Source organism: Meriones unguiculatus, chromosome 19 (assembly GCF_030254825.1).
Source record: "Meriones unguiculatus strain TT.TT164.6M chromosome 19, Bangor_MerUng_6.1, whole genome shotgun sequence".
In the NCBI taxonomy this organism is placed as follows: Eukaryota; Metazoa; Chordata; class Mammalia; order Rodentia; family Muridae; genus Meriones; species Meriones unguiculatus.
This window is the reverse complement of record NC_083366.1, coordinates 34966885-34988008: the sequence shown is the minus strand read 5'-3', so window position 1 is coordinate 34988008 and position 21124 is coordinate 34966885. Positions and strand designations below refer to the sequence as shown.

Below are 21124 nucleotides of genomic sequence, written 5' to 3'. Positions count from 1 at the left end.
ATCTTCAACAATAAGCTTTTACTTTCAACTTCTGGAAAGTAACCAAGATCAATAACAGTAGTCTCTATTGCTAGGAGGACAGTCTCTTGGACTCTGAACAAAAACTTGAAATGAAGTTTCTGATGCCTGTTTATTTGGTAGGTAGTCTATGGCTCTTAAAGAAGTAAATTCATCCCCAGTGGTAGAACTTCAAAATATACATATACATATATATATAATATATAATAAAGTATGTATATAAACTATATATAAACATACATAATATATATAATTCTAGGTAAAAAAAAGATAATTCTCAATGTCTTTTAAAACATTTTCCCCTATTTTCTCCCTCCTTCAATGTCCATCCTCTTTGCCTTTCTGAATGGGGATTGAGCATCTTAGCCAGAGTCCTTCTTCTTGATTAACTTCCTTAGGTGTACAGATTTTAGTATGTTTATCCTATATTATATGCCTAATATCTACTTATGAGTGAGTATCTACCCTGTGAGTCTTTCTGCTTCTGGGATACCTCACTCAGCATGATCTTTTCCAGTTCCCACCATTTACCTGCAAATTTCATGATTTCCTTGTTTTTTTTTTTTTTTTTTTTTTTTCTATCGCTGAGTGATATTCCATTGTGTAGATGTACCACAGTTTCTGTATCCATTCCTCAACTGAGGAGCATCTCTATTTCTAGCTAGTTCTAGCTTCTGGCTATTACAAATAAAGCTGGTACAAACATGTAGCCTCTGAAAGGCTCTACCCTGCAGTGTATCAAGGCAGATGCTGAGACTCATAGCCAAACTTTGGGCAGAGTGCAGGGAATCTTATGAAAGAAGTGGGAGATAGTAAGACTTGGAGAGGACAGGAACTCCACAAGGAGAGCAACAGATCCAAAAAGTCTGGGCACAGGGGTCTTTTCTGAGACTGATACTCCAGCCAAGGACCAGTCATGGAGATGGCCTGAAAGCCCTGCACAGAGGTAGCCTGTGGCAGTTCAGTATCCAAGTGGGTTCCATAGTAATGGGGACAGGGACTGTCTCTGACATAAACTGATTGGCCTGCTCTTTGATCACCTCCCCCTGAGGAGGAAGCAACCTTACCAGGCCACAGAGGAAGACAGTGCAGCCACTCCTGATGTGATCTGATAGACTAGGATCAGAAGGAAGGAAAAGAAGACCTCCCCTATCAGTAGACTTGAGGAGGGGCATGTGTGCAGAAGGGGGAGGAAGGGAGGTATGGGATGGGAGGAGGAAGGGAACCACAGGGGGGATACAAAATGAATAAAGTGTAATTAATAATTAAAAAACATTTTCAAGTTATTTTCTACTCCTCATTCTGTATTATGCTCCCTCTCACTTCCCTAGTTAAAGCTCCAACCCCATTTTCTCAATTTCCCCTTTCATATCACCTTGATCCTGGTGTTCCATTCTAGAGCAGTTGCTATGGTCCCTTCTTACTTCTCTCGATTCTGTGGTTCCTAGAAATTATATACTCAGATCTAAAGACTTGGAGCGAGGAACCACAGATGAGAAAGAACACATGGCATTTGTCTTTCAATTCTGGTTCACCTCACTAAGTTTAATATTTTCTTAGTTCCATTCACTGACACAACATTTTTCTCTATTCATTTCTTCTTACAGCAGAATAGAATTACATTATGCATGTGTTCCATGTTTTTATCATCCATTTGTAAGTTAAACATTATTTAAGTTTGTTTCCATTTTCCAGCTATTATTAACAAGCAAACAAGGCTGAGCAATTATTTGTGGAGCAGGAAGTTTGAGCATATCCTAAGAAGTTGTATAGTTTGATCATATGGTAGATTTATTTTTTAGTGTTTTTGAGAATTTTCCATACTGATTTCCAGAGGGACTATACCCATTTCCAGCCCTATAAATGGTGAATTATGGTTTCCCTGTTCCAGTATCCTCTTCTGCATTTGTTGTTTTGCTCTTAAACATTCCGACTTGGGTAACATGAAATCTCAAAGTTGTTTTCCTTTGCATTCTCTTAGCTGCTAAGGATGAACACATTTTGAGATATTTCATAGCTATTATAATTTCTTTTTTTTTTTTTGAGAACTCTCTATTTAGTTTCATAGCCCATTTTTAATTGATTCATTTGTTTTTGAATTCTTTATATATTCTGGATATTAATCCCCTGGCAGTTGTATAGCTGACAAGGATTTTGTCCTTGTTATGTGATCCTCCTCTCTGCTTGATTGTTTTCTTTACGGTACTAAAGATTTTTAATTTTCTTAGGTGCCACTTGTCATTTGTTGACCTTAATTCCTGGGTAAATAGATTCCTATTCAGAGAGTCCTTTCACACACGTATCGTAGAGTACTACCATGCTTTCTTCTAGCATTTTCAGCATTTCAGCCATCACATTGAAGTCTTTGACCCATGTCGAATTTATTTTTGTGTAGAGCAATAGATATGGTTCTAATTTCATTCTTCACTTGTGTATATGCAGTTTCCTCAGCTCCACTTGTTGATGTGTCTTTTCTTTAGTGTGCATTTTTGTCATCCTCAAATGTCAGATGGCTGTACTCATATTTGCGTCTTTGATTTTGTTCAGTTTATCTACATGTTGTTTTGTGCCAGCCCCAAACAGTTTTTGTTACTATAGCTCTTTAATGTCTCTTGAAGTCTGCACTCGTAATCCTTCTACTGTTTTCTTTTTTTCTGTGGATTAATGTGGCTACGTGGGGTCTTATGTGGTTCCATATGAATCTTAGGGTGCCTTTTCTATTTCTGTTAAGAATATTATGAGTATTTGACTAGGATCTCACTGAATCTATAAATTGCTCTTGGTAGAATGGTCATTTTCAGAATATCAAATTTACCAATTCATGAGCATAGAATTTTTTTTTTCTATTTTCTAGTGTCTTCCTCAATTTCTTTTTTCAGAAATTTGAAGTTTTCATTGTAGATATCTTTTATATCTTTGGTCAGGTTTATTCACCTATGTCTTATTTTCTCTGAGACTCTTGTAAAAAAAAGTGTACCCACAATCCTTTTCTTAGCATATTTGTTGATGATATTTGGAAAGTCTACTGATTTTTGTAATTTGATTTGGTATCCTGTCATTTTGCTGAAATTGTTTATTGTATCTTAAAAATTTCTGGTAGAATTTCACATCTCTTGTGTACCATGTCATATCATATGTAAATAATTTGACTTATTATTTTCCTATTTGTATCTAATTGCTGTAGCTATTGCTTCAAGAAGTGTATTAAGGAGAAATGGGGATAGTGGAAAGTCTTATGTCCTTCCTGATTTTGATGGAATTGCTTCAATTTCTTTCTCTGCTTAGGATTATGTTGGCTATGACTTTATCATATATAAATTTTATTAGGTTGAGGTGTCTTGTTCTTGGTAGTATGTTCTCTAGATCTTTTATTATGAAGTCATGTTATATTTTGTCAAAGATGTTTCTTCTGGTGATAATCATGTGATTTTTGTCTTTACAACAATTTATATGGTTAACTAAACACAGCATCTTCATAATAGTCAACTTTATTGTGGTGAATATTCTTTTAAATATATGTCATTATTTGCTTTGCAAGTATTTTTCTGCCAATATTTACATATATTCATCAGGGTTATTGTACTGTAGTGTGTGTGTGTGTGTGTGTGTGTGTGTGTGGGTGGGTGGGTTAGTATTAGAGTAACACTGGCTTTATAGAGGAGTATGGAAGTATTCCTCTTTCTATTTTTGAAAAATAATTTAGGAAGTATTGGCTGTAGATCTTTTTTTTTAATGTAAGTTTGGCATAATTCTGCTACGAATCCATCTGTATCTGATTCTCTTTCAGCCAGAAGATTTTTTTGATGTTTTATTATTTATTTTTCATGTACATTTTTTAAAAATTTTCTTGTATTAATTACACTTTATTCACTATGTATTCCCCCATAAGCCCCTCCCTCTTCCCCTCCCCGTCCCACCCTCCCTTCCCCTTCTTCACGCATGCCCCTCCCCAAGTCCACTGATAGGGGAGGTCCTCCTCTCCTTCCTTCTGATCTTAGTCTATCAGATCTCATCAGGAGTGGCTGCATTGTCATCTTCTGTGGCCTGGTAAGGCTGCCTCCACCTCAGGGGGAGTGATCAAAGAGCAGGCCAATCAGTTCATGTCAGAGACAGTCCCTCTTCCCATTACTATGTAACCCACTTGAACACTAAACTGCCATGGGCTACATGTGTGCAGGGGTTCTAGGTTATTTCTATGCATGGTACTTGGTTGGAGTATGAGTCTCTGGGAAGACCCCTGTTTTCAAATTTCTGGTTCTGTTGCTCTCCTTGTGGAGTTCCTGTCCTCTCCAGATCTTACTATTTCCCACTTCTTATATAAGATTCCATGCACATTGCCCAACAGTCGGCCATAAGTCTCAGCATCTGCTTTGGAGCCTTTCAGAGGTCCTCCATGGTGGGTTTCCAGCTTGTTTCCTGTTTTCTTCTTCTTCTGATGCCTGTCCTCTTTGCCTTTCGGGATAGGGATTGAGCATTTTAGTCAGGGTCCTCTCTCTTGATTAGTTTCTTTAGATGTACAGATTTTAGTAGGTTTATCCTATATTACATGTCTATATGAGTGAGTATATACCGTGTGTGTCTTTCTGCTTCTGAGACAGCTCACTCAGGATGATCCTTTCCAGGTCCCACCATTTACCTGCAAATTTCATGATTTCCTTGTTTTTCATTGCTGAGTAATATTCCATTGTGTAGATGTACCACAATTTCTGCATCCATTCTTCAGTTGAGGGGCATCTGGGTTGTTTCCAGGTTCTGGCTATTACAAATAAAGCTGCTATAAACATGGTTGAGCAAATGTCCTTATTGTGTACTTGAGCCTCTTTGGATATATGCCTAGGAGTGGTATGGCTGGATCTTGAGGAAGCACTATTCCTAGTTGTCTGAGAAAGCGCTAGATTGATTTCCAGAGTGGTTGTGTAAGTTTACATTCCCACCAGCAGTGGAGGAGGGTTCCCCTTTCTCCACAACCTCTCCAGCATGTGTTGTCACTTGAGTTTTTCATCTTGGTCATTCTCATGGGTGTAAGATGAAATCTCAGGGTCGTTTTGATTTGCATTTCCCTGATGGCTAATGACATTGAGCATTTCTTTAAGTGTTTCTCTGTCATTCGATATTCCTCTACAGAGAATTCTCTGTTTAGCTCTGTTCCCCATTTTTTAATTGCATTACTTGGTTTGCTACTTTTCAGCTTCTTTAGTTCTTTATATATACTAGATATTAGCCTTCTGTCAGAAAAAGGGTTGATGAAGATTCTTTCCCAATCTGTAGAAGATAAAGAAAAACAGATTATGGCCATCTGTGAAGAAATACAGGAAGTTGCAGCCAAACAGTTTGTGGCCTTTAGACAGCCAGAAGAATTTTTAATTGCTTTTTGAAGCTTCTCATTTGTTTTGGGTCTGTTTAGGTTGTTTATCTTTTCTTGGTTTAACTTCAGTGGTTTGGCTGAATCTAGAAATTCATCCATTTCTTTTAGCTTCTCCAACTTAATGGAGTACAGATTTTTAAAGTATTCTTTTATGATATCCTGCATTTCTTTGGGGTCTATTGTAATCTTTCACTATTCATTTCTGATTCTGTTAATTTGGGTCCTGTCTTTATTTTGGTTAATTGAGCCAAGAGTCTGTCAGTCTTGTTTATCGTCTCAAAACAAAACAACACTCCCCTCCCCCCAAAAAACCCCCAGCTCTTAGATTCCTTGATCTTTTCTACTGTATAGTTTTCTTTGTTTTAATCTCATTTATTTCTGCTCTTAAGTTTCGTTATTTCTTGCCATCTACTGGATTTGGGTTTCGTTTGTTCTTGTTTGTCCAAAGTCTTGAGTTGCATCATTAAGTTATTTACTTGTGCTATTTCTCATTTTTTTTTAATGTAGGCACTTAGAGCTAAAAATTTCCCTTCTGTGACTGCATTTAATGTGTCCCAGTGGTTTTCTTGTGTTATGATTTTCATTTTCATTTAGTTCCAGGCATTAAAAAAATATCTTCTTTGACCAATTCAATGTTCAATAATGAGTTACTTAATAGCCTTAATTTTTTTGCTTACTGGAAGTTTGTTTGCTATGAAATTTATGTTCTTTAAAATGATAGTTATTATACACAGAACTATTTCAACTTTTTTTGATTTTGTTAAGACCTGTTTTATGTCCAAGGATTTGGTCTATTTTAGAAAACTTTCAGTGGCCTGCTGATCAGAACATATATTTCTTGGTGTTTTACTGAACTGTCTTCCAGATATCTGTCAAGTCCGTTTTATATATATCATTTATTTTAAAAGTTTCTTGTTTATTTTTTATTCAGATGAACTGTGTCCTGGAGGAAGTGGGATAATGAAACTTCCTAGTATTATTATGTTGGTGTTAATATTTGCCTTTAGTTCCAGTGATATGCTTTTTATGAAATTTGGCTCACCCAAGTTTGGTTCATATATATTTAGGATTATAATGTCTTCTTGGTTAATTGTTCCCTTGACTAGAATGAAGTTTCTTCTTCTTCATTCTGGTTACTTTTAGTTTGAAGTCTATTTCATTAGTTCTCATTTTTTTGGAGTTTTTTTTTTTTCAATCTCTTCTCTTTAAGGTAAGCCCTTGTTTAAAGCTTAATTTTTTGTAGACAACAGAAAGTTAGATTTTGTTTCTTTAATATGTTCATCCAGTATGTTTCTTTATATTGGGAAAATTGATAAGTAGTATTTAAAAATGTTAGTGAAGTGTGTATTGATTGGAGTAATTTTGTTGCTTTTTGCTGTTAGTGTTTCTAGTCATATTTGTGTTCCAATAACTATAGCATCATTTGTTTTCTTTCTAGAGTCTCTTGGTTGTGCTTGTTCCTCTCTTCATTCTGAAGTATTGCTTTCAGTATTCTCTATATGGTTGCTTTGGTGAACATGAATTCTGTTAGCATACATGACACATTTTAGTTTTTTTAAATTTTTATTTATTACAATATATTCACTTTGTATCCCAGCTGTAGCCCCCTATACCCTTCCAATCCCACCCTCCCTCTTTCTTTGCCTCCCATGCCCGTTCCCCAGTCCACTGATAGGGGAGATCCTTCTCCCCTTCCATCAGACCCTAGCCTATTAGGTCTCATCACTTATAAGTAGATATTAGACATATAATATAGGGTAATCATACTAAAATCTGTATACCTAAAGAAGCTAAGAAAGAAGGAGCACCCTAGATAAGATGATCAATCCTCATTGAGAAAGGCAAATGGGATATACCTCGGAAGATGGAGAAAACAGGGAACAGGATAGGAACCTCCCACAGAGAGCCTCTGAAAGACTCTACCCAGAAGGGTATTCAAGCTGAGACTCATAGCCAAACTTTGGGTAGAGTACAAGGAATCTTATGAAAGAAGGGGGAGATAGAAAGCTTTAATTTTTCTTTCTACTGTGGATGATACTTTTGCTTGGCAAAGTAGTCTGTGTTACCCATGGTGTTTGTGAACTTGGAATATATCACTCTAGGCACTCGTGGCTTTCCTTGATTTGGGGGCAGGGGAAAAAGGTGGATTTTCCTTTATATGTGAATTATGCAGTTTTCTTTTTTAGATTTCAAAATCCTTTCTTTGTTCTGTATATTTAGTGTCTTATGCATTAGTCTTTGTGGGCAGTTTCTTTACTGGTATTTTTATTTTGGTTTTCACTATTCTCCTTCAATCTGTGTAGATATGTCTTTCCTTAGTTTAGGGAAGTTTTATTTCTTGTTGATGATCTTGGCTATACTGTTGACCGTGATACTGGGAAATGTCCATAAATTTGGAGCACAGGATAGCCTTTACCAGACAAAGATGTAGCTATAGCAGGACCTGGTCTGATTTCTTCAGGCTGTGGGACATGACTATTTTAGAGGGGAGAGGTCCATGCCATAACACAGTAGAGAATAATTCATAAAAGTACATGATAGTACATGGAAACCAGAAGAAAAAATGACTAAGAGCAGGTCTGATAATATGTTTATCAGGAAAGTAAGTCTCTGTAGTGCAGTCCTGGGAAGAAGATATAGATGCTTAACCACGGGGTGATCAGAGCATCCGTGATCATAAAGGTTGAAAATAGCAGTTCCTGGGCCTAATAAAGATTATCTTGCATTGTTTTGGCACCTTATTAGCTATTTTTCACTAATTTATGTGTGTTGTTTAATGTTTTTGTGACTACTGTGTAAGTCCTTTAGAATGTACAGACACCTATCTTCTCCAAGCCAAACCCATGAATGCTATCAGATACCATCTGATGCCTATGACTGCCTAAGAATCCCCTGCTTTGCTGGTAATCTACCTTTTGTCTTAGAGCTTTTATACATTATGTTCATTCTTTTTCATCCATCTCTTTCCATCAGGTGCCTTAATACTTACTTATCTTTTCATTTATTTGTAAGAACAAAGGAGACTAGATCATATAGCTTGCATTTATTTATACCCGTATCCAGTACGGTGTCTTTTATATAGCAGCCTCCAGCATTTGTTTAATAAACAAATATTGATTGCTATTTAAATTATTAAAAATTTCAATATTGAGATTCAGTGTTGTGTGCAAGAAAGCATAAAAAGAGTTAGTAGTACACAATACTTATCCTAAAATAGTCTCTAATTTAAAAAGAGGAACAAGAAAAATGTCATAGCGTGAGGAAAATCGTGAAGTTGGGGTTCATTAACTAGTTTTGTGACCACAGACAAGTTATTTCTCTTCCCCATTCTTTTACTTACCCAAGTATAATGTTAAACTATTTGATTAGACATTTTAAAGATTTGGTTTTCAAATCTGATGTGCATCTAAAAGGACACTAGCCAAATGATTTTTTCCCATGTTCTGTCCCTGGGAAATTTGATTGAGAAACTTAGGGGTGGTTTCCAAGAATTCCTCTGGCCCTTTACAGTGTAACTGTGATTAACAGCTATGTTTGTGAAGAACTAATGTAGTACCTTGTAGTTTTAACAAGGCCACCTTTAACAGAAAGGAGTTGTATTAAGGTACTCTATTCATTTAAAGGTGTGAAGTATTTTATTGCTTGGGTGAAGGGCATGGGGCTTTCTGGAAAAGATGATGTTATCATTGACCAATAAGACTGGGTAGAGATATGGGTAAGTGCATGCTTGCTCGGTATTTAGCATGACTTAGTTGTTGGCCAAAATATATAAAAGAGGAAAATGACCTGTTTTGATGCAGTGGGCCATAGTTCTAGTTTTCTTTTTGCTCTCAAAATTATTTTTCTTTTGAAGATGAAATATTTTATGGCTTCAGTTTGCTTTCTGGAAGGGTAACATGTGGTCAGGTGGTAACAGGCATCATAATGCTCCTTTGTGAAATAAAAGAACACAACCTTCCTCACGCCTCTAGGGGCTGTGTCTTTTGTGATCCACTTAGGTTAGTCCCCATTGAACTTCTGGTTAGATACAAAGATTATGAGGACCACTATGTTATTTAAAATAATAGATTTACTGCAGAATTATTATTATTAAACCAAAGTTGGCTTTTTTGTTTAGATGAAACCATATAAAAGCAACATTCTGAGTAAATTATATAGCGTCCACTTGATGAAATAATGAGCCTAAGTTTAGGGGATGAAAGCAATGGTCTAATGCAATATTTAGAATGAGTGTTTAGTATGTAGTTATTAACCTAAAAGTCACATCCTGCATTCTTTTAATTTGTGAAAAATTTGTCACTAATTGCCTAAGAAACCTCTGATTTTTCATACAAATCACCTCATAGCTGTTGACTTTCTCCCCCTTCTCCTGCCTTAAAATATAGCTCTATAAACAGTAGACTACTCTGAGATTTGTATGCCCTCTCTAAATAGTGAACAGCTAAGTTTAGCCCCATTGCTATCATTTCAAAAATAGAAATTTCTTCATCCAATTTTGTCTTTGAGAAGCTACCAAGTCATAGTTTTATTTGAATGACAACTGGTTTAAAATCTAATTTAACCTTTCTATTCACTGAGAACCTGCTAATTTTGAAACGTTTTGGAGCTTAGTTGCTGGTTTGTGGAGGAAATGGGTATTATCTTTGATTTAGAAGCAGTTTGAGCGATAAGCTCTGCTCTTTAATTCAGATGCACTTTAAATGAGGCAAGGTCAGGCAAACAGAAGTCAAAAATTGAAAGGGCTGGGCAGTTTGAGATCTGTGAGTTTCAGGCCAACCTGGTCTACACAGAGTTCTAAGACGCCCTGACCTATGTAGAAAGACCCTATCTCAGAACACACACACATGCATGTGTGCACACACACTTGAAAGGGAAAAATAAGACAGTTAAGAAATAAGGTAGCCAGGTTGATATCCTGCCTTGAGTCTAGCCCTGACCTATCTCATTCTACAATTTACAGATTTGCTTGCGATCATCTACCCAGTCTCCTGCTTTACACGTCTTTGCTGATGCTGGTGTAGCCAACAGCAAACATCCTTGACTTTGAAGTGAAAACATAGAAAACATAGATATAATGAACCTATAATGGTTAATTTCCTATAACAGTTACCTTTATGGATTTGAATTTTTGGCCTCTGTATTGTCAGAGTGTCTTAGAGCATGACTTTCACTGGGATTTCCTTGAAAAAATTTTTTTAAAAAGGTCCTCAAAAGAACTATATGAAAAAAGTATTTGTCTTACAGAGTTCTGACTCCAGAAAATGTCCCAAAATGCAGAAGGGGCATCATGAGAAAATGTCTACTATTGCACACCTTCTGTCTTATCATATGACAGCTACAAGGAATAGTGTTGTTAGAAGTGCAGGTGTTCACTCAGGATGATCTTTTCTATTTCCCACCATTTGCCTGCAAATATCATGATTCCTTTGTTTTAATTGCTGAGTAGTATTCCATTGTGTAAATGTACCACAATTTCTGTATCCATTCCTCAACTGAGGGACATCTGGGTTGTTTCCAACTTCTGGCTATTACGAATAAAGGTGCTACAAACATGGCTGAGCAAATGTCCTTATTGTGTACTTAAGCATCTTTTGGATATATGCCTAGGAGTGGTATAGCTGGATCTTGAGGTAACACTATTCTAAATTGTTTGAGAAAGTACCAAATTGATTTCCAGAGTGGTTGTACAAGTTTACATTCTCACCAGCAGTAGAGGAGGGTTCCCCTTTCTCTACAACCTCTCCAGCATGTGTTGTCACTTGAGTTTTTTATCTTAGCTATTCTGATGGGTGTAAGGTACAGGGTTATTTTGATTTGCATTGATGAGTAAGGATGTTGAGCATTTTTTAAAGCGTTTCTCTGCCATTTGATATTCCTCCATTGAGAAATCTCCGTTTAGCTCTGTATTCCATTTTTTAATTGGATTACTTCATTTGTTGCTGTTTATTTATTCATTTGTTTCATTTGTTGCTTCTGAGTGAGCTATTCCAGAAGCAGAAAGACACACATGGTATATACTCATTTATAAGTGGATATTAGACATATAATATGGGATAAACATACTAAAATCTGTACACCTAAAGAAGCTAAGGAAAAGGAAAACCCTGGGTAAGATGCTCAATCTTCATTCAGAAAGGCAAATGGGATAGATATCGGAAGGAGGTGAAAATAAGGAACAAGATAGGAGCCTACCGCAGAGGGCCTCTGAAAGACTCTACCCAGTAGGGTATTAGAGTAGATGCTGAGACTCATAGCCAAACTTTGGGCAGACTACAGGGAATCTTAGGAAAGAAGGGGGAGATAGAAAGACCTGGAAGGGTCTGGAGCTCCATAAGGAGAACAACAGAACCAAAAAAATCTGGGCTTAGGGGTCGTTTCTGAGACTGATACTTCAACCAAGGATCATTCATGGAGATAACCTAGAACCCCTGCACAGATGTAGCCCGTGGCAGCTTAGTCTCCAAATGGGCTCCCTAGTAAGGGGAACAGGGGCTGTCTCTGACATGACTGATGAGATCTGATAGGCTAGAGTCAGATGGAAGGGGAGAAGGCTCTCTACTATCAGTGGACTGGGAAAGGAACATGGGAGGAGGAGGAGAGGAAGGGAGGGAGGGAGGGAAGGAGAGAGAGGGAAGGAGGGCAGGATTAGGAGGGGATGAGAATGGGGCTACAGATGGGATGCAAAGTGAATAAATTTTAATAAACAATTTTATTAAAGAAAGAAGTGCAGATGTTGATTGCAAAATTTGAGGTCATTTACTATTTTGCAAATTGTGTTCTATGTGCATCCTGTCTGTGGTGACAGCATAGGCTGCATCCATAGGACATGAGATATTAACTTCCTATTATTAGGCTTTCAGATATTTTAATTTGATTTTGAAATTCTTTATAACTCACAAGTTTAACAAAAATGATCATAACTTTATAGAGAAAGTAGTTGAGGGTCAAAGGAGTTAAACAAGATGCCAACAGTCATGTACCTACCTGGGTGTTGGCCAAACTTAGAAACCATGAATCTGGACTTCCCTTCCAGGGCATTTTTTACTACAAAATGTTATTTTGATTTTGCATTTTGAAAGACACAGAAGTGATCTGTGAAATGATGATTAGCACCAGGCGGCCCTGGAGGGCTTCAGGGTTCAAATGCCCGAGACCAGATGGAAGTCCAGAAGTGGATGACTCAGAATTTATTAGTTCTGCCACCTGGGTAGTACAGCCAAACCAGCTGCCACAAGGCAGTTCCAATTTAGCAAAACAGTAAATGAACACAAAAATGAGAGTCAGTCTCCATAATAAAGGAAAATGGCTGATACAGCAGCAAGATTCTCTCAGTGTGATTCTTATGGATACCTCGTGTTAAGGTACTAGTTAACCGTGCTAGACACAGGCAGGAATCAGTTATGGAAACTTGCCCTAAAAAATCAGCACCTGAGTTGTTCCAGAAGTGACTAGCAGTTTGGGATGTGCTTGAGTTACGGGCTGGGTAGGTCTCCAGTCACATCTGAAGATCTGGAAAAGGAAAATTAAGCCAGTGCTATATATCAAAGCTATGGTATGAAGAGTTTTTTATTTCATTGTAAATTATGAAATACCACGTATCACCTTTTCATAGTCCTGATCTTTGGAGGCCTAAGTATCCAAGGATCCTAAGATTCCTATGGATGGTCATAGAAATCTTGTCTTTATCCTTATTATTTCTTTATGTGGACCTGAAAGTTTAGAGCTTGTGTCTATAACCCGAGTACAGAGCAGGATGAGGCAGGAGAATTGCTGCAAGCTTAAAGCTAGCCTGGACTATAAAGTTTGTTCCAGCGTAGACTGGGTTATAGACTGAGGTTCTATTTCAAGTCTCACAACAACCAACAAACCAATGAAAATCAAAATAAGAAGTTTTTCAAGGTCTGTCTGCAGAACTAGGCTTCAGATGCCCCTTAAACAGATGTATGGTACTCAAAAAATGAACCTAGTAATGAGAGCATTGGTCAGATCAAGTTGAGAGAGATACAGTACTCTTTGCTTAAATGTGGAAGGTTTGTTAATGAATTTCAAAAGACATTTTTTATGTCAAAAAATGCCTGGGCATTTTTCAAAACTGAACTGATTTACTAAAAGCTTGGCATAATTTCTCTTTGTATATTGAAAAGCTTAGAAGACTGTAGCTCCTTGCTTTGGTTCACTGGCCTTCGTGATGAGGCAGGCTTTTTGGTGTCTTGATGAAAAGACTAAGAGCATAGGCAGAGAAGTTGCTGATTTATTCTGTTGCTGCTTCTTTCCCCTTCAAGGCTAGATCAAGGTGCAATTGGCTTGGTTGACATCTGCCTTTAGATGGCCTTTTCAGGAGATAAATTTTCATGTGTTTATATTTTTAAACTGATCATCACTTAATCATGCAATAATGTAATGCTGTTCTCTGTTTATGTGAAGAGAATACAGACATGTATATATTGTCACTGAATTGGGGTCTTTTTTCCCTCTATGATGACATGAAGTAAAGTGGATTTCTATCATAACATTTTGTTTATAATTACAGGTAATTTCTTCCTGTTTTATTCTGGCAGGTGGCATGTTTGACCCAAGTAGCTGCTAATTATCTTATTGGCCAAAAGGAAGCAAAGCGCTGGGGCACAGCTCATGGCAGTATTGTTCCTTATCAGGTACACGTTAGCCTTCTGTTACTATAATCTACCGATCTGTACAATATTATTTGGAGAATTAAAAAAAAAATCCTCCAAGGTTGTTTTATAATGTGTTTCTGACTTGTTAACAACAAGGTTCTATTGTTCTCTTTAATTTTTTGTGTGTCATATTTCTTCACCAAAAGATCTGTAACAGGACACTTAAGTGGATCAAGGGGCCTTACAGAAAGGGCGTTATGTTGGGGTTCCTAATACAATGGTTTCTCTCTTTCTCTCCTTTCATCCAAAAGTTTCTGTTAAGCTGCTGACTATAGCTACTTTATAAAGCATGGTGCATCATCATGCTAGCTATAAAACAAATGTTAGCTTCTCCATCTGACAATATGCTCATGGGGTTAGAGTAAAGTGATCCATCTGTGTGTGATGGATCTTTATCCTTGGAGTAAAACGGTTTATTTAAGAGCTGCTATTGCTTATTAAGTGTGTAAACTTATGCTCAGAAACTTTGGACTTTGGCTAGTGCAAATGAATATGTGAAGAAATGGTGATACTTCCTTCATTTCTTCCTTTCCTTCCTTCCTTCCTTCCTTCCTTCCTTCCTTCCTTCCTTCCTTCCTTCCTTCCTTCCTTCCTTTTTTCATTTTTTCCTTTCTCTCTCTATTTCTTTCTTTCTTCCTTCCTTCCTTTCTCTCTCTCTCTATTTCTTTCCTTCCTTCCTTCCTTCCTTCCTTCCTTCCTTCCTTCCTTCCTTCCCCCTCTCTCATTTTCTCTTTCTTTCTTTCTTTCTTTCTTTCTTTCTTTCTTTCTTTCTTTCTTTCTTTCTTTCTTTCTTTCTTCTTTCTGTGGCTGGCTCTAGACTTCTAGTTAGACCTTCCTACCTTGATTCATAAAATTGTTGTATTTTGAACTGGATAATCAGATTCAGGATTATTATTTTCCAAATTAAAAAAAAAAACACACAGCTAGCTTGAAAGGAGAGTTCCCAACAGGTCCTTTTTAGCTCTGTGTTTAGCCATTTTTAGTTCCTTTTGCCAATGGCAGGTGTGTGTTGTGGTTTCAGTTTCCTTCAATTCTATCACTTTTCATTCTCATTCAATTTCCTCCTAATTCAGGGGTATGGTTCATAATTATGATTCATGATGCAAATTATTCTCAAGAGGATGTTAGCAAAGGACACTGTTAGGATCTATGTGAATTCATCTCAAATAATTGAAATTCAAGCTTCCATCTTTGATGTATATGAAGGAAGGAGCATTTTTGAGTTGGGAAGATTTGTAGGATAATTCTAAGTCATGTTACAAAATCTAAATGTTTATTTTTTGTTCATTATTTATTTTTGGTAAAAATAAAATATTTTAAAACCTTGTTTTAGATCCTAACAATCATTCCTGGGCATTCATACCTAGAATTATGACATCCCAATAGACTGTTTAATTATTTTGCTGTGAGGGACAAAGGGATTCAGAGGTTTTGACCTTTGTTTTAGATGGTTAAGTATATAAAAGACTTGTGTGACAGTGTATTTTCTTCAAGAATCAAGGTTGAGTCTTGATGGTTGAGTCACCTCAGCCATATTAAGTGGGTACTGTGCCTACGTGATCATAGTTGAGTATAAGAAATGAGTTCTCTGGTCTTTCCTCAGGAGAGTGGAATCATCCTGCTTCCTCTTTCTAGAGAACTGGTTCATCACATTGATTAAAGATTAAATGCAAATTTAACTCGAATGAAACTAATATAATGAGCCCTAGCAATGCTTCAAGATTCTTATCTGCTTGAATTTTTTAAATAGATATGAGGAATATTTTCATGAGTGAAATCCATGATAATTATTAGTTAGTTCCGTATGATAATTACAGTTTTGCTTCTAATTTGCTTTGTATTGTCTGAGTTTATAGCCCAGTGTCTATACTAAAGATCCTGATAGCTTTAGGAGTTTGTTAAGGTTCTCACCTTGCTTTCTTCAGTTGTTGAATTCCATTTGGATAGTCATAGACCTTTACTACATTGATTGTATATTTCTGAGAAAAAGTGATCCCTCATTATGTGTTATTTTATAAATATGTAATTTTTAACTTCTCACATCAATTATTCATTGCTGCACTTTTCGTCTTAATTCTTTGGCTGCTAACTTATATTTTATGTATTGTTGAGACAGGATTTTGCTATGTAGCCCAGTTAGAACTTGAACTTTAGACATTCTTTTTTAATTTTTTAATTTTTTATATTAATTATAGTTTATTCACTTTGTATCCCAGCTGTAGCCCCCTCCCTCATTCCCTCCCAACCCCTCCCTCCCTCCCTAATCTCCTTCCCATGCCCCTCTCCAAGTCCACTGATAGGGGAGGACCTCCTCCCCTTCCATTTGACCTTAGCCTATCAGGTCTCATGAGGAATGGCTCCATTATCTTCCTCTATGGCCTGGTAAGGCTGCTCCTCCATCAGGGGGAGGTGATCAAAGAGCCCACCACTGAGTTCATGTCAGAGACAATCCCTGTTCCCCTTAATATGGAACCCACTTGAGACTGAGCTGCCATGGGCTACATTTCTGCAGGGGTTCTAGGTTATCTCCATGCATGGTCCTTTGTTGGAGTATCAGTTTCATAGCCAAACTTTGGGCAGAGTGCAGGGAATCTTATGAAAGAAGGGTGAGATAGAAAGACCTGGAGGGGACAGGAGCTCCACAAGGAGAGCAACAGAACCGAGAAATCTGGGCCCAGGGGTCTTTTCTGAGACTGATACTCCCAACTTTAGACATTCTTACCTTAGCCTTCTGCTTAGTAAGATTCAGGTAGTTGCCACCATTTCAGTTTGCTGGCATTTTAAAAAAACTTCACAAGTTAAATAAAAATATAAATAATTTAGATAGATCTTTTGCTGTTTCTGTTTAAAATTGAACTCATTAAATTTAAAAATGAACTTATTAAACTTACAGATAAATGAATAGAACTAGAAATAACCTAGACTTATATAACCTAGACTCAGAAACTCAAACATTGTGACTTTTTTCTTGTATGTGGGTATAGGCGTTTAAGCTTACATATGTGTGTCTCTTTTTTCTCTTTAATTTATTTGTTTATTCACTTTACATCCTGATCACAGCCCCATCCCTCCTCTCCTCCCAGTCCTGCCCTCCCATCCTCTTCCTCTATTCCACCCTCCCCTTTTTCTGAGAGAAGGGAGCCATCCCCTCCCGCCCCCACACTTCATGTCATATCAGGATTTAAATGCACCTCCACTGAGGCCAGACTAGGCTACCCAGCCAGGGGAGAGTGATCCAACAGCAGGCAAGAGAATCCATATCAGGGACAACCCCCACTCCAGTTGCTAAGGCATCCACATGAAGACCAAGTTGCCCATCAGTTCCATAAGTGTGTTTTATTTAGAATACCCATAGAAGGTAAGTAACTAGTAAGAGATCATTGGGGAGGAAGGTATATTAAAGGAAGGGGAAACAGAATAGATGGTTATGTTGGTAAAGGGGTGTAGAACAGGAAAGATTAAGTGGACTGGGGATGGGAGAGCAGGATAAAGGAAGGAATACTGGGAAGAATACCTAACAATAAAGGACTTTTGAATAAGCCATTCGTAACCTAATACTATGGAAGCTTCCTAAGACACACACACACACACACACACACACACACACACACACACACACGGAGTATGTTTAGAGTTATCTTCTACAGGAGAGCAATACCTCAAGTAGACAACGTATGTTCCCAAACAAAACCCATATGGATTACATCTTTTTGAATGGTTGGCTCAGTGGAGTCATATAGATCTCCCAGAACTTGACAGGGTTTTGCCATTAATATTGTTTATCATCTACAATTTAACTTTAAGATCCTATTGCAGAAGATACTACATACTTGAGTAAAAGAACACGGACACATGTAGTTGGTACCCAACGGGAAGCTTCAAACCTACTATCTAACATTCATACACCTGGGAAGTAGGATAAATGCTACCCAAAGAGAAAAGTAAACTTCAGTATCACCCAGCTCTGACTCCTGTGAGTCATAGTAATGTCATGCCTGACACATGCTATGTGTCGTAATAGTGGCACAAATGTTATGGGAATAACCAACCAAATTTTGTTTAGCTGTAAGTACTGCTCCATGAGATGGAACCCATACTTCGCATTGTCAATGAGGCCAAGAACCTGTGACTAGATAGGTCATAAGCCCCAGAGGAAAACCTATTACTATTATTCTATATGGACATGGCAATAAAACTATTCCTGAAATGTTATTGCTATGTTTGCAGGTCAGTACGTTACTCAACTCTTATCAGAGAAACTTCTTGAAGTGGGTGGTAGTTAACACAGAAACCTACAACTGGTCAGTGTATAGAGAATAAGAGGCACTGGCATGTTTAGCCCTGTAGGAATATCTAGGTGTAGCTCTAAAAAGGGTTAGAAGATTTCAAGAGCCAGAAGTGGTAAATGACTTCAAGGGAAAGCATTTTCCAGACAGTAAAAGGCAGATGCTCACATGAGCCCATAATGAATATGACAACATGCACAAGGCCTACAAGCCATCGAAGCATGGAACTTATTTATTCCTCCTTTCTTGTTCTTTGTATTATCCCTTTCCTTCTCCAGTTAAGTCCCCACATTTTTTTTCTTTTTCCTTCATGACATTGCTCTTTTCCTCTCCAGAACTCTTTCCTCTCACCTCTTCCAGTGGTCCCTTTCTACTTTTCTGTCTTGTATGGTTATTTCAGGTTATACATTCAAAACTAAAGATTTGGATCTAGGATCCACAAATAAGGAAGACCAGGCAGCGTTTGCTTTCCTGGGCCTGGGTTAATTTGCTCAGTATAGTATTTCCCAGTTCTATTAATTTACCTCCAAATTCCAGATTTAATTTTTAACGATGAATAGAATTTTATTGTGTTTTTGTAGTGTATTTTTATTATCCATTCATTATTTGGTGCTCATCTAGGCTTCTTCTCATCCCTTTAATTTTAATATTCAAAACCCCCTTACAGATTTCCATTTACCAAAAGCCCACATTTGTATGTCCTATGCTTGTGATCCTGACATCCAACTCTCTTTCAAGTCACCAAAAGTCTACTCACAAGTATACTTATGAGGATAGAAAACTATAGTGAGTACACTGAAGAAAAAAAAAAAAGACTTTTTTATTAAGTTTAGCCAATCTCAGAACAGAAGAACTCACATTTCTAACTTTGTTTATTGTCTGCTAACAAGGAGGTTCACTATTATGAAGGAATTGGGGTCATACCATTGAACCCAAATTCCATGATTAACACAAATTTTCATAAGATCAGTCAGGAAAATGAAAGTGCAATCACAACCATCTACTCCCTTAAAGGACTATAAAAATTAATTTTTTTCATTTGATCCTTTTTTTGATTATATATCATTTGTTCTTTTTATTCTGGGCATTAAAGTTCTGATCGACATCCATCATTATTAATTCTCCGCAATAACTAATAGATTAAAAACATCATGAAAAATCAAGTACACTAAAATGAGAATTATATGCAATTTTTACACATCAACATGCCGAGTAGATAAGCAACGGATTGGATGTAGCAGAATTCTTCCATTATTTTCCCATGCTTCTGCCCAGTGAGGGTGTAACTCTTCAGCAGTTGAAGCTATGGTGCTACTTTAGCTCAAGGCTGCAGGTGTGTCTTCTGCTGTCATTTCACCCTTTGCACTCTAAAAGTTAGTCCTGTTCTTCTTCCTTTTTTACTTCCCTCTTTCCTCTCTCTCCTACATTTTCATTTCCTTCCTTTTCTTACCACTTTCCCTTGTTCTTTTTCCTTTTTTATTTTGTGAGATCTCAGTGTGTTACTCAGACCGTTCTCAAATTCCTGAGCTCCATCTCTGCTCTTGCTCAACCTCTCAAATAGTTGTTACTATAGGCATATACGATTCTTGGCTGTTCTATAATTCTTTATACCCATTTGCCTTAATCACTTCTGGGACTCTAACTCTTCCAGGCCATTTAATTTTGATATGACACGAGGCTGATGCTGTACCACGAACACTATGGCTCCATATTTAGATTTAATTAATAGTGACAGCATTGTTATACTTACCTGGAGAATGTCAGTGCTGATTAAACCCAATATTCTATCAATTCCATGCCTGCTTCAAAAGCAGTGAATATGACCAGTAAACACATGAACACACTGCGTATCTGCCTCCCAGTTTGTGGCCATCTCTTACATGTGTTCGCCAGTCTTACCTGAAGATTTTGTTCCGGTCACCTACACTCTGTTTCCTGTTTCTCTGAGATGTCTACTTCGTGTGTCTTTATAGATCTTCCCAACTGGTACCCTTCTTTAGTTGACATCTTCTTCTTAAAACTTAATGCAGTTAGAAGAGACTATCATCTGTTGTATCCACAAACTCCAACTGTATACCCACATATTCTTAATTCTATTCTTCTATGCCAAGTGGGCAAATCATTCATTACCCCATTTTTCTTACCTAAAAACACTATTTCTGCATTTATCTTTTCTATACCTTGCATACATAAACATTACAGTTTACATTTCAAAGATCCACCATCTAGCAGGGTGTGGTGAATATGGATAATTAAAGCCTGAGCAATGTAGTGAGGCTCTGAGCAATGTAGTGGGGATATGTTTCAGAAAAACAAAAACAACAAACAACTCCCCCCCCAAACCCTGAAACAACACCAAACCCAAACAACAGCAATACTCCAACAGAGGACTGCAAATAGCATTCAGTGGTAGAACACTTGCCTAGGATATGAAGAGGCCTGAGTTCAGCCCACACTCTGGCAAGAAATGAAACAAAATACCAACAAGCTAACCAACTAAAAACCAAACAAAACAACTGAACCAAAGCAGAGCCCACCTCCCTTCCTACCTAACAGGGCTCCAGGGCATGTCTATTTCTAATTATCATTCCACTTCTCTGTCCTCTTATGTTACAAAACCTTTCCAAGGAGTTTGAGTAGTATTTTCTGGAAGGAAGTGGTGAACTGACCATCCCTTCTAGGATAGCTTTCATGCCCTACAGACAAAAACTTGAATAGTACATGAACCTAGGGAACCCCAGGTGTTCAGGCGTGAAATAGTGAGGGCAGTAGACTTTTAT

The 21124-nt window shown here is 37.4% G+C and overlaps 1 protein-coding gene across 25 annotated transcripts in view; it reads left to right on the top strand.

Moving 5' to 3' along the window:
* Sugct (succinyl-CoA:glutarate-CoA transferase) overlaps positions 1–21124 on the top strand; it is a 707647-nt gene that overhangs the window by 133027 nt on the left and 553496 nt on the right. For 24 of the 25 annotated variants that reach the window (XR_009587720.1, XR_009587721.1, XM_060372780.1 and 21 more), the window contains exon 9: positions 13942–14037. The exons of the other annotated variant lie outside the window; for it this stretch is intronic. Coding sequence is in view for 22 of the 24 variants with exons in the window: in XM_060372780.1 (XP_060228763.1) it covers positions 13942–14037 (96 nt within the window). In the remaining 2 variants the exon portion in view is untranslated. The remainder of the gene's footprint in view (positions 1–13941; positions 14038–21124) is intronic. 25 annotated transcript variants of the gene reach the window in all.